General features: G+C 38.6%; 2 protein-coding genes across 10 annotated transcripts in view; one reads left to right on the forward strand and one right to left on the reverse strand.

The window, feature by feature from the left end:
• Positions 1-8,238, forward strand: part of rap1gap2a (RAP1 GTPase activating protein 2a) — a 105,631-nt gene extending 97,393 nt beyond the window's left edge. For all 8 annotated transcript variants that reach the window (XM_041993928.1, XM_041993927.1, XM_041993924.1 and 5 more), the window contains 9 exons: positions 133-219; positions 336-476; positions 1,527-1,676; positions 1,995-2,107; positions 2,227-2,325; positions 2,470-2,590; positions 3,843-3,945; positions 4,067-4,140; positions 4,318-8,238. In XM_041993928.1, coding sequence (XP_041849862.1) covers positions 133-219; positions 336-476; positions 1,527-1,676; positions 1,995-2,107; positions 2,227-2,325; positions 2,470-2,590; positions 3,843-3,945; positions 4,067-4,140; positions 4,318-4,326 — 897 coding nt within the window. In that variant the 3' untranslated portion in view covers positions 4,327-8,238. The remainder of the gene's footprint in view (positions 1-132; positions 220-335; positions 477-1,526; positions 1,677-1,994; positions 2,108-2,226; positions 2,326-2,469; positions 2,591-3,842; positions 3,946-4,066; positions 4,141-4,317) is intronic.
• Positions 8,226-11,115, reverse strand: si:dkey-52l18.4 (uncharacterized protein LOC560708 homolog). 2 transcript variants are annotated; one of them, XM_041993949.1, is made up of 5 exons: positions 10,853-11,115; positions 9,303-9,581; positions 8,957-9,199; positions 8,820-8,848; positions 8,226-8,726 (listed from the first exon to the last, which is right to left on the reverse strand). In XM_041993949.1, the coding sequence occupies exons 1-5, from the start codon at positions 10,902-10,904 to the stop codon at positions 8,628-8,630; spliced, it is 702 nt and encodes a 233-aa protein (XP_041849883.1). In that variant the 5' UTR covers positions 10,905-11,115; the 3' UTR covers positions 8,226-8,627. The 2 variants fall into 2 exon arrangements, with proteins under 2 accessions (XP_041849883.1, XP_041849882.1); XM_041993948.1 differs by having other exon boundaries at positions 9,303-9,647.
• Between the last annotated feature and the right edge of the window lie 5,347 nt (positions 11,116-16,462).

A 16,462-nucleotide genomic window follows, 5' to 3' on the forward strand; every position in this document is an offset into this window, starting at 1 on the left:
GCATGATGCAACACTGTAATCTATAAGATGCTGATAAAGGTCACCTTTCCTCTTTAATGACCCTCTTCACCGTCCTTTCTAACTCATTATCGAACCCCCTCTCCTTTTGTCTGTCTCCCTCTCCCCTTCCAGGGTCCTGAGTTTCGTGACTTCCTGCTGACAAAGCTGATCAATGCTGAAAACGCCTGCTACAAATCTGACAAATTCGCCAAACTGGAGGTGACACACGCTACACTCAAACACTACAGCAGGTCTTCAAACACTTTTCAGTTTCCTCCAATAATCATTTTCCTGATGCTTCCTTAAATGGGTTTTGTGTGGACGCTCACGTGCAGGGGCGCACGCGAGCAGCGCTGCTGGACAACCTCCACGATGAGCTGCACCGGCAGAGTCAGGCCGCTCTGGGTCTGGGCCAGGTTGGGGAGGAGGACAAGCTGGAGAACGGTGGACACGGTGGTCTGCTGGAATCATTCAAGGTGAACATAAACCCACACAAATCTAAAGATTTTTTGCTCAGCTCTGTGACATTTATTTAATCACTACCATTATAACACAGGGTTAGGTAAATGTCATGTGTCTGTAAAATGACTTGAGATGTTAAACCATTGTTATCACGACTGCTGCTGCTTTTCTCTGTGCTCTGAGATGTAGACCTCTGACTACATCACAGTAGGTGTGCAGGTATCTGTGTTTATACCAGTGTGTGAACATGATTTCAAAACCCTGCAGTGCTCATACTCTGTGTCATTTTCTCTTCCCCTCTCTTTGGCCTTTTCTCTTTTATCACTTATTGTGCCTACACACTCTTTTTTCAGTTAATTGATTTTAAAAGGACCACTTCAATGTGTATTTTCATCTGTATGTGTGTGAGATGATGAAATGTGTTATTAATTAGACAACTTTGGTCTTTGCAGGCATTATGGACAGCTGCTTTGCACTTTCTGCAGTCAGCCCTGGGGGGCGCTGTTCTCATTGCTGTCATAGCAGTTGCTGTGTATTACCTTTCTGTATTACTGTGACTGAATGAGAAGACTACCGTGCAATAATAATAATAAAGGTTGTTTTGTGAAATCTGTTTGTGTTTATACTTTTCCAAAAGAAAAAAAAAGATAATACAAACCTTTTAATTAAAAAAAAAAATAATCAGAATTGTATTGCATTGAATATTAAGTGAAGAAATTATGAACTTTGACCCTTGCTTATTATCAGTTTACTCAACCATATAAATAAGTTGTGTAACACATTTTACACGACAAAGTCGCCGTCATGTTTTTCTTGTTTCCAGGAGAACTGCGCCCTCTGGGGGTCGCTTTGTGCAGTAACATCTTCTAATTAATTTATGAAAAAACACCTTAAAACTTTTTTTTTAATCTTATAAAAAACTAATCTTTATTTATTTTTTATTTTATTTAATTTATTTATTATTTATTCTATTTTATTTGCTTTTTAGAGCTTTCACCCTTTGCAGCCCTCTATTTGCTCTCCTCTCTGTTCCACTCATTGTTTGCCCTGTCTTCCTACTTCAGAGAGCCATGCGTGTGAGGAGCCACTCTATGGAGACCGTGGTGGGGTCTCACCGTCACCGGAGCCCTGGGGTTGGAGGTGGAGTCCCAGCCAGCCTCAGTGGTGGAGGACTTCCTCAGAGCACCAGTGAATGCACAAAGAGCACCTTTACTGTGAGTAAAACATTGAGGAGGAGTTGCCCTTGAATCAGCAAACAACTGAATTAATACTTTGCTTAATAGCTTCATTGTGAGTCATACTCAGACACTGCCGTTTCTACCAGAGTTTAGCAACCTTTTTTGCAGTTTCCATGGAGTTCAGAAGAAACTAATAAAGATGAGTTTTTGACTTTATTTAGGAAAACTGTAATATTGATTCTTGTTAACTTAGTCATGAATTTTCAATGAATGAAAATTACTTTTTTAGTGTGCAACTTATTTATAGCAAGGCTTTAAATTCCTGTAAAAAAAAAGCATAACTGTTATCTTCAGCCTCCCGGTCTGTCAGCCAAGTCTCCTCTGAAGAGCCCTGTGAAAAGGCGCTCAGGTCTCTTCCCTCGCCTCCACTCCAGCACAGAAACCCCATCAGACAAACACACGCGCAGGTCAGTGCAGGCTGTTTTTAAATCTCACTTTTTCTAAAATGGTACCTAATTATTGCTTGTTACGCTACATGCTTCTGCAACTTAAATGATGTTTTTATTTTAATGTCTCTTTTCTGCAGCGACCAAAAGCCAGCAGAGATCTGTCCACTTTCCCAGGAAGTCAGATCAGAGACATCATCCAATCCCAGCTCACCTGAGATCTGCCCCAATAAAGAGAGGTGAGCTGGGATTTATGACATTTTGTCATAAGAAAGGTTAATTTAAATAATGTTGTTTGGAGAGTAAGCATAAATATGTAGTCAAAAGCTAATGTAAATTTCTGCCTCTTTTTGTGTTTGTTTCTCTACGTTTTTCATCAACAGGCCTTTCATCAAGCTGAAGGAGTGCAGCAGCAGCAGGCCCAACATCTCTCGTTCTTCATCCAGCACCAGCAGCTTCAGCAGCACCACAGGAGAAACAGAAGCCCTGGAGGAACTGGAGACAGTCAGTATAAAATTAATTTACTTTGAATAAAGCTAGCAGTACTCAGCTAGCTTCATCTCCAGTAGAGTCAACAAAGGAAATTGAGGGAAAAATTAAAGCAGGACTTTATAGTTTAAAAACAAAGCTATACATGTTTTTCAATCTTTCCCTCTTGTGAACATAACACATTTAATGGAAGATAACAGAAGGCAGAAAATTGTTCTAACTATTGGTTGAGTGTAAGGACATGCATTAGTGAGCAGACACAGTCAGAATGAGCAGGAGTTAGCCAAACTGAGAAAATAATTGTGTGCAGGGGTCTAATCTGGAGCCCTCTGCTACTACAGGAAAAGTGGCTTTTATCATAAACTGCTTTTAGACTGTAAGAAGTTTAAGAAAGACACAAGCCTTACAGCAACAGTGTCATAATCAGCCCTCCTTTTTGCTTTTAAAGATCCATTTTGGGATCAGATAAACGAGACAGTTTTGACTACAACGGTTATACAAAAAAGTAACTGAATGAATGTAACAACAAATCTGTAAGATAAAACTTGGCAACTGCAATGGAGGGAGCCCAGATGGCTGCTTCACTGCTGTTTGTTGTATCAGCATTGATAGCAAATTGACCTTTTTGGTGGCGATGTTTCAGAGAGCAGCAGTCTGATTGGTTGCCAGTTGTTAAATATAAAGCATATTGGTTTAGAGTTGAAAACCAGTCATAAAAGTACCTAATCCTGGATTAGTTGTTCAAACCACCCCCGAAGAACTGCTGGGAAGAGCCATGGAAAAGGTCTTACAGAACTTTAATCCACTAAATCTGTGATGATTAAAAAAAGTAGGGGATAAAACCAGAATCAACATAAAAGTTAAGGCGCTCTGAACTGAGTCTAGTTTTGGTTCTGGTCTCAAATGCTGGTATATTTCCGTGACATCTGCTTGTTTTCAATGTCTAATGAGTAAACTTTAAAGGAAGATTTCAGCATTGCATGAACTATGCATATTGTTTTCCTGTGAACTGTTAAAGTAATGTGTCTAGTCTTCTCAAGTTCTCATGCTTATTTAACTAATCGGCATTTGGTTATAGTTTCATTTAAAAAAAATTCCCAGCATTTTTTAAATATTTACACTGACAATCATTTAAATAACTACAATGAGTTTTTTTTTTTTTTTTTTAAAGGACTGTAGCACATCCGTTTTAGTGAGCCTTTCACTTTCTCCCCTCTTGTACTTCTTCATATTAACTTCACTTTTCCCTGCCCTTTCCACCCTCCAGGCCGGTCATCCATCTGTAGCTTCTTCCTCTGCCTTCAGCCCTGCTCTCAGCATTGACAGCCAGGGATCTGGTACACCCATCATCATGTGCCGCAGTCCAACAGGTAACAAACAATCTGCGGAGCGTGCAGAGCTCTCTGTTAGTTGAACGGCATCCCAGGGATGGCAGTTGGTTTCCTAATGGGCACCCTCTCCATTTCTGGTTCCTTCCTCTGTATTGTGCAGATGGGAAAAGTAAGACATCACCCAGGTCAAACTTGAAGTTTCGTTTTGACAAAATGAGCCACTCATCCACAACTGTAAGTTTTAAATTTGTCTCTCATTTTTAAAGTTGAACCGAACTATTGCAGCATAGAGTGTTGACAGAAAACTCCTTGGTCTGTTTTTGATCCTCGACCTTTCTTAAAGACATTATTATCTGTGTGTCAGTACTCCTCTAGTACTCTCCTCTAACTGTTTTCTCTTCTCTCTTACAGTCTGAGTAGTTATGTGGAACTGGAAAAAAAACTGACTTGCACAATGAAGAGGCGAGACGAACGAAGGAAACTTAAAAAAAATCACAACAACAAAAACACAGCTACTTTCTATAACCACGAGCAAAGGATAATCCGGCAACCAGCTATACACCAGAGACCCCCCCACACATACTATAAACCTACTGACAAATACTGTGAGTGTAACATGAGGGGAAGCAACCGACATCTTCACTTTCTTTTCAACTGACTTAGCTGCTGAAATGACTAAAAACTTGCTGCATCATAATTGTTGATTGTTCCCTGCGTGGCTGTAATACTGTGTAGGCCGAGCTAGACTCCGCCTCTGCTTTTTCTTAAACATCCTCTTTCTTAGAGACACAAGTTTATGGCTGAACTGTTAGTCGACTGTTTAGTACTCAGTGGAAATAATTACAGACAACAGGATGTTCCTTTTTACCCTTGTCTTTGAATGGTACATTTGGTAAAAGTTTCTCTTTTACCTAAAAAAAAACAAGGCAGAGACAAAGACAAATTAAAAACATGCACAGAACTTAATGTCCAATAGACACAATGGCAAAGCCTTGAAGGTGTCAACACTGGATGTCTTTTTTTCTCGACTGTGGGATACAAACTTGTTCTTTGTGTAAATTATTGCTTTTCTAGAGGACAATTATGATTTTGGAGATGCTTTTGTAACCATGCTAGCTGCTGCATTGTGTCCACAGCACTATAAAGTTGACATGCCTCCTCCTAGCACATCATTTCTGCATCTGTAGGGGTAACCTCAAAGCCCTGGTTAGTAAAAATTAGTACACTGGGGAACAGTTGGAGACAGCTGCCAACACATTTTGCCACTAGCTTATTTTAGCCAAAGCTGCGCCTTACAATCTATCAAAAGCCCTTTTCTCCGTCTGTGTGTTCTGTCTCTATGTGCCTCTCACTATGTGAGAGGATGAGAATTTTTCGGGATCTGGTTACAGCACAGTTGTGGGTAGCTGAACAACACCCACATTTGCTGAAAATAGACGTTGCACTTAGTGAAAACATTTCACCTCCTTGAACCTCCCATTGAAGCTTGCTATCTTAGTGTAACAGTGTGTTTGTCTGGTGGTGCTTTTGAAAAGGAAAGTCTCTTCAGGTTTTTTTTTTTTTAGTTTCCCAGCAGGGGAGCTGAGGAAGATGACTTGAAAAAAGATGCTTCAGGTTGCAGTGAACCTTTGAACCTCCTTTTACTAAAACACTTGAATGCAAATGATTTTTTTTTCCAAATGTTTAGCTTTCTGCCTTATTAGTCTTTTCAAAGTCAAAAATTGCAAAGCCAGTTACTCACAAGCACAAAGGGCCATCTCTCCTCTTTAATTTTCAATTATTCGGCATTATTAGCCCAGTACAGCACAAACTGGGATTAATCAGCAAAGACTTCAAATAAATTTTATGATTTATTTTGTGGTATAATGTGAAGTACTAATGAGCAGTAATACTTGAGATTCAGTTGACCATTTTTAAAAAAAAACTGGGTGGGTTAAATCCCATTCATGATCGGAAACTCGAGGTTCAGGGTAAAAGTGGACACGTGTTCAGCTGTATCTGGAACGGAAAACTTCAGATTCTTGACACTCTGCTGCTAGGAGTGTTTTCTTTCTGTGTTGGGAAGCTCTGCTCTTTCCAGATCAAAGCACTGTGAGAGTAATGGGAAGTTTCTAATCCCATTCACTGCTGAGCACAAGCTGGTCTTCATCCCGAGCCCAGCTGGTTTCCAACTATGAATGGGGATTTCACACACCTGGATAATGAGGTTTTAACCTAGTAAGAGATATGAATCAGTCACTGAACGGTTAGGAGTGAATAAACTGAGCTGCAATGTCACTTAATGTTGTTAGTGGCATGAGTTCAGAAGAAGCAGCAGTCACAGAGGAAAACAACACCTGTGGTGGACATCTACTAGGTGAAAATACAAAGAGACATACAGTAATATCTGGACATATGGTGGTCAGTCATATGTTTGTTCTAAGCAAAAACATCTAGTGGTTCTTTTGCTAGAAGAGATGAAATTTGTAAAGCATTTTACATTTAGGTAAATTTATAAGTCTTCATTTAAACATGCAAAAACCACATAAAGCTACCACTTAATTTAAACCTTTTTGCATATCAGTGAAAGTAGGCTATCTGTTTTTTATGCTTCCGTTCAACTTTTTTCCACATGCAAATAACAAATGACAATACAAATCCAGCTGCTATCGTATGTGCAGTAGACTGCAGTCAGAGCACCATCAATTCACTGAATAACAAATTAATCCTGACGGAGAGCTAAACTAACTTTACTCAGAGCAGGACCATAGAAGAGGCCATTTTCACTTTAAAAACAACTCAAAGAGAGTCTGATTAAATTATCACTGTGGTTTATGGAATCATCATTGCTTTTGCACCACTCAGTTCTTTTAACTTTGTACTATTTTCTCAGTCAATCAACATCCACATTGCTCTTTGCCATTGCATGCAATTGGTGGCATATTATACTGTATCCTGCCAGTCTAATCACACACATGACAACTGTGAGACCATGAAGATGGATGAAAAGCTCGGAACACACACGCACTGTTGAGAAAATAAAGTAATAACTGTATGATGCAAAAGTGAAATTACAGAAAGAATCTGGTGTGACATTTTTGAAGTTTGAGTTGTTTTAGATAGTAAAAATTCAACCTTTGGCAGCTTCCCTTTGAGTACCCCTTTGCTTAGTTCCTCTATCAGAAATCCTCTCCGCTTCTCCAAACTAAGCACGCTGTTATCTACTGCAGGTAATACACTGAGACCAAAAATCTCCTTGCTTTTAATTACTCATGCACATCATTATCATGGCTGACTCGTGAGTTTTGTGTTTGTGCACATCCTCAAATATTATTTGTTTGCAAGCTGTTATATGTGAGTGACCAGTAAGGGCAGTGTAGGGACCAATCTGACTGGCTGTAAAGTAAAAGGGTCGACAGCATTAAAAATGAAAAAATGATGGAAAGTTGGAAATACACAACAGTTTGCTTGTTTTAGGGGCCTTACATATCATCTGTAATCACCCTAATCTCAAAATTAACCAAATACTAAGTTCCTCTATTGTCACCATGTTTGTCATTATGTTGACGTTCTATAAATTCAACAACTAAATCGAGTTCTCTAACATGCCCCCTAGTGGAATCCTCTAGTAACAAATGAAGTAAACAGTTATGCTCAAGGCTGAAAAAACAAGTATATTCTCAGCCTAACTGCTCAAAAGTACTTCATCCAACGCCACTGGACAGAAAAAACACTGATTAGTAAAAGAATCCCTTTAAATGCATAGACGAGTTTCCAGTGTGACCAAACAACCAAACCTAGGGGCCTTTGGAGGATTGTCTGTGTACTCTCACTGTGCTGTTATTGATGTTGACTTAGTAGTATAAAGATTTACAGGCTCAGTTTGCCCAAGTTTCAACTTTCATTTATCTTTTAAGCTATTCTAAAATAAGCTACTTCAGTAGTACCTTTCTCATATGCCTGAATAAAAAAATGCATGTGCTGACAATTACACAAAATGCTCAGATGGTGTGGACCAGTGATTACCTCGAGTAAGGGAAGCAGGGACAGAAATCTTCTGAACAAAAGCAGGATGTTCAGATGTGGTGTAGTTTGTAGCAGGTATCCTCATAAACCCCTTCAGCCTCTTTTCTCTGACATGCTTAATTTATTAAATGAGTTTTTTTCTTTTTCTTTTTTTTTTTTTGCATTGATGTCATGTACAAAATGTCACTGCAGAGTACGCTAATTGAAGTAAATGATTAAAGGAAATATATTAATTTAAGAGATGTCTGAACATGTATATGTATATTTGGTTCTGTAATGTGCCATTGAAAATTTATTCTAAAATAAAATGTTGTATTTTTTGTGTCATTTGTGTTTTTTCTTGAATGTTTTTCACACAATACAGTCTTCTTTAACTATCTACACTTTAATACACATAACTACATTAGGAAAACTGATATGGCAAAAAGCAAGTTTGTTGGATTTTTTCAAGACTGGCATGTTTTTCATCACAAATAAGTGGTAACATCAGGAAAGTTAACTCATAGAAGAATTACCTCCTTGGTATTTGCTCCCCTTAAAATGCAAGTTAATTCAGAAGCTTAAGCAAGTGTCAAAGATGTGGTCCTGCAAGTCAGACAACATCAGGCATTTTCCAAAGGCATCTATGATTTCGTAGAAATCCACAAAAAAAGCAGTTGATATGGTATTTGATCCTCTCCGGAGAGGTCCTCGTGTTCATTATGTTTGTTTTGCAGTCAAGAAAATTTGAGTGATGAGTAGACAGTAGCCTGACCAGATTCTCTCAGGGCTTCACGCTGCCCCAGGGCTTCCTGGGAAATGTCTGCATACACCACCTATAACATTGTGGAGGAAAAAGAAGGTTAATAAAACATTTATGAGTTCACACAAATTCCATATTCCAGTGATAGAATAGAACATCCACCCACCTCAGTTTTCTTCTGGGATTTTGAAAAAGCTATAAAATATAAACATAGTAAATACACTTAAAAGTTAATATCTGACACCACAGTATCTTGTAATCAAAACCACATTACTGATTATTAAAAGGAAGAAAAAGAAGCACCTTTTTGAGTGGGAATGCTTCGTTTTTGTGGTACCGGACATCGAGGTGGAGGTTGTGGAGGGTTCGGAGCCATGTGTGGCTGGTTTCTCTGTACAGCTGTGTATGTGACCTGTATCCTTGGATGTGACTGAGGCTTGATCCGTGAACTCAGGCAGCGAGCCAACCCCAGAATGACAGGAAGACAAAGGGAAGCACCAGCATAGACCAAAACCCTGTGCAAGTACTGTCTCTGGGAGGGGACAGCTGTATGATGGGAAAGATAAAAGAAGAACACACACAAATGGCATTGGATAGGACATACATGATGATGTAAATTTGGTCAGCATGTGTGACAGTCTTCATATACCTTTTGTGATATTCACTTGCATCCAATGTCCCACTCCAGTGCTACCATCACTCCAATTAACTTTGCATCTATAACTGCCTTCATCCGATTGGTCGACATGCAGAAATTTAAACTTCAGTTGAGTTTCATTGCCGCTGATTGTCACGCTGGTCAAATGGTGCCTTGCACTCTCTTCAACAATGGTGATCTCTGATTGATTTGTTGTATTTTCCCATGTCCAATTTTCTTTCCAGGTGCCTTCACAATGCACGACCACACAGGACAGAGACAAGCTGCTTCCTGCAGGCACGTAAAATGTCTCACGTCTTGCCAAAACAGACTTCACACATTCTCCAGCACAGAGACCTTAGATAGGGAAGTTTATTTTGGTCATTACAGCACACAAAATAACTGTACATGTTTTTAGATGGTAAAATGGTGACTATCCCAGTAACATTAGGGTCACATTACAGACAGTTACATAAAAATACTCTATGGTTTAACATAGAGCATCATTTTAAAAAACTATTGTTTTTTTGTTTTGTTTTGTTTTGTTTTTTTCAGTTTCTCTGAGCATTGCGCAGTTTGTTGTTTTGGTGAATCTCCTGGGACATGCACTCCTGTGCAACTTCATTTTTTATGTTTTCCACTTGGGAAAAAAGCTATTGCTTCAGTAAGATCAGTGCTTATGTCTTTTTTTCAAGCATCGTGTTGACACACTCTTTACAGGTATAGTGTGCAAACTTTGCTGACATCTGTTGCTTCTTCTAAGATAATAAAAACATAATTATTTTTGTGAATACCAAGAGAAACACATTTTTTACTGATATATTAAAATGTAACTTTTATTGTTACATAATGCACCTTTAATGCTGCTGAGCAACAAACCATGAAATAACTTCTGCTTTTAGTGGTGGTTACACTTGCTGCTGCTTTATTTGGTCAGACTTATCCTCATAATTTTTACAGAAGAAGTAAGGGGGTGTTTAGTTTTTCCACACACTGCATCTGGATTTTCACTTTTCCTTTTGTAAATAAATACTGGCAAAGTACCAGTAAATACTGGTAAAGACCCAGATGAATTGGACTTGCCCTGATAACTAAACCCTTAGAATTGAAAGAGGGTGAAACTAATAAAACTATTATACAACTAATAAGACTTTATTAAAACTGTTGTAGACATCAAGCAAAATTTCAACAAGAAAAAATCCTAGACCCACAGAAGACCATATAATCTGGAAACTAAAGAGGAGATCCTAATCTCGAAACACAATTAAGCAAACAAGGAGTAGTCAAACTATAAAACAATCATTTTAAAAACAGAGCTCATACAACACAATCATATAGCAATTACCACAGCTTATTTGTGGAAAAATAGTCCATATTAATTGAAGGAAAACTCTAATACCAATAAGTTTAATCATGCAGACTTAGAGGGTTTGTTCATTTAAGATTGTTCTACACGTTTAAACTTAATCTGTTTGTTGTTGGTTTACCATGAAAGAATAAGACATTTCTCTACTTCATAACAAAAACATTGACAAGATGTCAGATTTGAATGTGTTACTCACCAGCACAAATAATGCAGACACAACTGATCGTAGAGAGGAAGAAGTTATACATGTCTGGTCGACGTGGTGCTAATGGCTCATCTAAGGCTGGTTATACTTCCCCTATTCTGATTGAGCCTGCATGTTTTGGCTCACTGAAATAAGGCTGTTTTTCCTTTGTTGGAAAACACCTCTGATTGCTGTAATAGCAGTCCTCCCATCAAGAAGTCCTTTCTCTCACTTTCTTTTCCTATTTTCTGTGACCAAGCCAGGCTTTTGCTTTCCTGCCCTATACCAAACGGAAGTAAGGGAAGGAAGTGACCCACTCATCTGACCTCCCCCACCCCCACCATGCTTTTCCTAGCACATACATCTACATTAGAAGGCTCACATGCTAAATTACAGGAAAGCAGTGACATATTCTTTTCAACAGGAAAGGGCCGATTTTCACAAACAATCTTGTTCAGAAAGCAAAGACCACTAACATTAAATTATCTTTTTGTGTGCATAAAATGATGTCATACTTTACTCTAACACTTTTGAAGAGTATTTATGAATATAATCATTTTTATTTATGCTTGTCAGTGTCATGCTCTTGTTATAATTTTCAATTTAATTTTTTATTTATGTTATTAATTAACTCCAGACATGTCAAAATCATTCTACAAAACATGATACATGCCAAACAAACAAAAAACTATCTTTAACATTAATGTGAAACCATATATAAATTAGGGCTGGGCACGTTAACGCGTTGATTGTGGTTAATTTTTTAAATCGTGCATCGTTTTGTTTTTGTTTGTTTTTTTGCTTTGATGACAGAAACATGGCGTCCATGTCTCTCTTCCCTGCTGCAGCGGTGATGATGTAATCAGGAGAGAGCAGGTTTATTAACATGAAGAGACGTTTTCTGTCTAGTACTTAAGAAAGAAGAACTGAAATTTCCCTTTGTCTGTCTAAACCCATGCAGACGGCAGAACATCGTTATTTTTGGATGGGAAACTGCTTCCAAAAGACAATGACAAACTTTTTTATTTATTTATTTAGTTTTTAAATAAATGCAGTTTTAATTTAGGTAAGACAGCAAATTGTTTTCTGACTTTTACAAACATAAAGCATAAATCGGGCCTTCTTCTGCTTCTGGTTCGGTGAATCTTGGCCATCGTGAGAAACTTCCAGCTGTGGAATCTGAGAGATGAGAGCTTTCAGTAGAGGAGTCGTTGGTTCATGTTCATGAGGAGACATCATCTGTGTTTACATGTTTTTTGGACTTTGTTTGCCTGGTCTTTAATTATTGTTTTCTTAACTGTTTGTTGGTGATAGAAATGGTTTTGCTGAGCCCTTAGCTGAGATTCTGGACTTTCTGTGGATACCACACATGTTTACAGTTACATCTACAGACCTGACGCTACACCCGGAAACAAGATGTTAACCCCTTAACTCCCGATAGTGGAGGTTGCAGGTGCAGAGGTGAAGCTAAACAGTCAAGCTAAGAATGAAAGGTTGGAGAATTTATAGGACAGAAATCTGGATAATAAAGCACTAAAGGTGCATGGATGGAAGTTATTGTGCATATTGTGAATATTTCCCTCTCCTCACCATCAACACACCTCCTCACTCGATGCAGTCATTAGCTCTCATGGTTTCTCCTACCACTGCTATGCAGATGACACTCAGCTTTTCCTTTCTTTCCACCTGACAACACAACCGTCTCAATGCGAATATCAGCATGTTGCTGATATCTCCGCATGGATGAAGGATCGCCACCTTCAGCTAAATCTGTCCAAGACTGAGCTCATTGTTTTTCCAGCCAATCCTTCCTTATCGCCACAGATAAGCGTTCAGCTTGACTATCACACTTGTACCTACATCTTCTACCAGGAATCTTGGTGTGATGGTAGACAACCAGCTGACCTTTAAGGACCATGTTGCCTCGGTTGCTCGATCTTGCTGATTTGCTCTCTTCAAAATCAGGAGGATCAGACCCTACCTGACTGAACACACAGCACAGCTCCTGGTCCAGGCTCTGGTCAATTCACGCATTGACTACTGCAACTCCTTACTGGCTGGCCTGCCTGCATGCTCAGTTAAACCTCTACAGATGATCCAGAACGCAGCAGCACATCTGGTCTTCAACCAGCCCAAAAGAGCTCATGTCACTCTGCTGCTAATCGCTCTCCACTGGCTTCCAGTTGCAGCACACATCAAATTCAAAGCTCTGCTTCTGGTTTACAAAACAATAAGCCAAACAACTCCGGTCTACCTTCACTCCTTAAACTCCAAAGCTACACACTCCTCGACATTCACGCTCTGGCAGCAAAAAACACCTAGTGCTCCCACCACAACGTAGCTCAAAATCAGTAGCTAGACTCTTCTCCTCTGTTGTCCTTTGGTGGTGGAACGATCTACCAAACTCCATCCAATTGGCAGAGTCCTTATCCACTTTTAAAAGCAAGCTAAAGACTCAGTTGTTTAAGGAGCATTTCCACACTTAACTCTTTACTTAACAAAATTAGTTAGAAAGATTTGTCCTGCTCTCTGGCTCAACCAAGTCCTGAATAAGCTGTGTGAACTTGTGCTGTTGATATTGATATTGTATGATGAAATTGTGATCTTGTATGTAAACAAAATGACTTACAAAAACAATAAAAACTAAAAAAAAGGAAAAAAAAAATATGTGCACTGCCTCTAGAACTACATGACAGCACCTGGGTCCAAATGGACTCACAGCAGTCTGACTACCACTTCATTATGACGTCCCATCTTGTTTGAATTCTTGCTTGTGTTGTTCTTACTCTCAAATGTAAGTCGCTTTGGATAAAAGCATCTGCTAAATGACTGTAGACTAGTAGAATAGATTATATAAAACAGAAATAATTTCATTATAATTACCATTTGTATACATCGCGAGAGTGAAAAGTAACTAAAGGGATTGAATCGTGTTGATAACTGTGTTTGAAAAAAAAAAAAAACAAAGATTATGAATTAGAAAGAAATGGTCTCAAGGCTACAGCTGCTGAGATGTATGCTTGCTTGAGGTTAACTTCTCAGCTGTAAAATAAAGGGGACTGGCTTAAATTTTAGCTGTTGAATTACATTGTGAGAATTTTAAACTGTGCATCATTGTAGATATTTTTTTGTCAATTTTGCCAATTTTCCCTATAAATGGCTGTTATTTCAAACTTTAAATATTTTATCCAATCCAATAGCATTTTATGCATTAGTTGAGTAAAGATGACTAGGTGAAAAAAAGGGAGGGGCACCACAAAGTAGTTGTGCTTAGGGCACCCAAATAGCTGGCAGCAGCCCTGGTGTAGACGACATAAAACCATCTTTCCACCACTGTTTTCTCAGTTTCTGTCTCTAAGGTGGCCAATGTGGATCTCATCAAGCTGACGACCTGGAAGCTTTAAGAGACATTAAATTTAGCCCAGTGCCTCCTGTTCATCTTTTACAACAGTTTTGAAACACAATCTCCCTTCCCTCATTTCTACAAGCTTTTTTTCTCCTTTTATTTCTTCATTGCTCTCAGCAAACAGTGTTTACTCAGTTTCTGTGTAAAAAAAAAAAACTTTACAGTTCAACATGGTGCTGACTTTATCAGCAATTACTGCAGTGCCATGTGACATTATACATCCATCATAAGGCTAACAGAGGAAGAGAACGTGTGCATGTTGTTAAAAATCTGAATAATGGGCCTTAACGTCACCTTTTTGCATTGCATGGCTGCATGCTGATACTAACTTTTAATGGCTCAAAAGTGTTCTGGTTGTCAGTTATGTGAACCCTGTAGAAATGTTCTGCATCATAATGACCAAAACATCACACAAGCCTTAATTTCCAATTACACAAATATACTTAATTTATTAAGCAAATTATATTTAATATCTGTGAGCTGCAGGTGAGATTTGTGGGCATTGAGTTTTAATGAAAAAAAAAAGAAAAACCTGAACATAAAGGGTTCTCGTTCATGTTCTTGTGTCCACTATCAGGAAAACACCCTAAAAACACCTGACCACCTGGTTTGTATTTCAGAACTGCAAGGAGAGAGCCATTGTTTCCCAACAAGACTGTCCTGAGAATGTTTTGCATACATTTGAGTACAAAAATAAAGATTTGTGTTTCAAGAAAAGAAGACTTTCTGTGAAACATTGTGGGGTCGTAACATGGTTTAGACCAGGGCTACTCAATTCGGTCCTACGAGGGCCGCAATCCAGCAGGTTTTCCATGTATCCCTGCACCAACACACCTGAGTCAAATTAATGAGTCATTGTGTAGAACCTGATTGGCTGTTAGAGCCACCTAATTTGACTCAGGTGTGTTGGTGCAGGGATACATGGAAAACCTGCTGGATAGCGGCCCTCGTAGGACCGAATTGAGTAGCCCTGGTTTAGACATTCTAGGCCAGGATAGCAGCCTTCTTTGATGGAATAATGAAATTTGAATGATTGATTTTACCATTTTTACAATTAAAATGTCACTGAAACAATTCATAAGAGGACATTCAAGACATGGTTTGACAAATAAATAAATAAAAAACACAACCCAAACACAAAAGATGTCTTAAGAGGAATAATGGTACTTCCAATTCAATGCAGGAAATTGCAATATCCGAGTTCCCTGCAGTTGAACTTTACTACAGGGAACTTGAACTTGGTAGTAAAGTTCTATAGGAACACGCCCTGTGGCTGACTTGACTCAGAAAGTTGGAAGAATTTCAAAATCTCACATGGCTGCTCTGTCCATTAAAAAAGTAGCAATAGTTACTACAATAAACCATTTCAGTTTGTATCTTATTAAATCTGACAAAGTCTAATCTGTTTTTAGTTGCAAAATGCAGCATAATGAATTTTTAAGCACCTTGTATTGCCAGTAGTAAGTCTACTCAAAACTCATTCCTATATGCAAGTTCTGGGGCAAGATGAATTCACCTTTAGGTCAAAATCATGACTCTGATTCATTACAATAGCAGGATGCTTCCCATCTTCGATGGAGCAATGACTCTTTAACTATACCCTTGATTTTAAAATGAAAATGCTACAACATCTGTTCATGAAAAGGTAACTCAAGACATGGTAAAGCACTATTCCCGAAGGGGGTATTAGACTCATGATCTGTTTCTCCTGAAAAACAGGTACAAACTGAGAATATAACTGACTGAACATTGCACACTTACTGTACTTTATATACATGATGGTATGCAATGGTACATAATGTAAAAGAAATTGTATGAGGACCATAAATCAGCAGTTGTTCAGAGTAAACCCAGAAGCATGTGACATTGCACAGAGAAAGGAACCTAATTTCCTCCAAGTCATTGTGAAAGACTAATTAACGATGACCAGAAACATTTAAGCACTTTTTGCTGCACAGCGGAGTCACACCAGAGACTGAAAGCAAAAAGTTCATACTTTTGGTACTCACAGATTCACAATATTAAATAGTTTCTATAATGACTGACTGAGAACCCGGAAATTCAACCACACACAGGAGTAGGAATTCAACAAAGACAGATTTATTGAACAAAAGGGACAACAGTCCAGTGAGACCCAAATTAAGCCGTCTAGTCCTGGAGGGGGAAGGAAAGGAGCCGAAAAAAAAATCCAAAATCCAGAGGCAAGGTCAGAAGGC

Source organism: Melanotaenia boesemani, chromosome 9, assembly GCF_017639745.1.
Source record: "Melanotaenia boesemani isolate fMelBoe1 chromosome 9, fMelBoe1.pri, whole genome shotgun sequence".
Taxonomy (NCBI): Eukaryota; Metazoa; Chordata; class Actinopteri; order Atheriniformes; family Melanotaeniidae; genus Melanotaenia; species Melanotaenia boesemani.

Excerpts from the sequence above, each read along its gene's own strand:
- si:dkey-52l18.4 (XM_041993948.1), bottom strand. The coding sequence starts at position 10,904 with ATGTATAACTTCTTCCTCTCTACGATCAGTTGTGTCTGCATTATTTGT. Across the intron at positions 8,849-8,956 it reads AAGCATTCCCACTCAAAAAG|CTTTTTCAAAATCCCAGAAG; the intron begins GTGCTTCTTTTT and ends TATATTTTATAG. Across the intron at positions 8,727-8,819 it reads AATCCCAGAAGAAAACTGAG|GTGGTGTATGCAGACATTTC; the intron begins GTGGGTGGATGT and ends ACAATGTTATAG.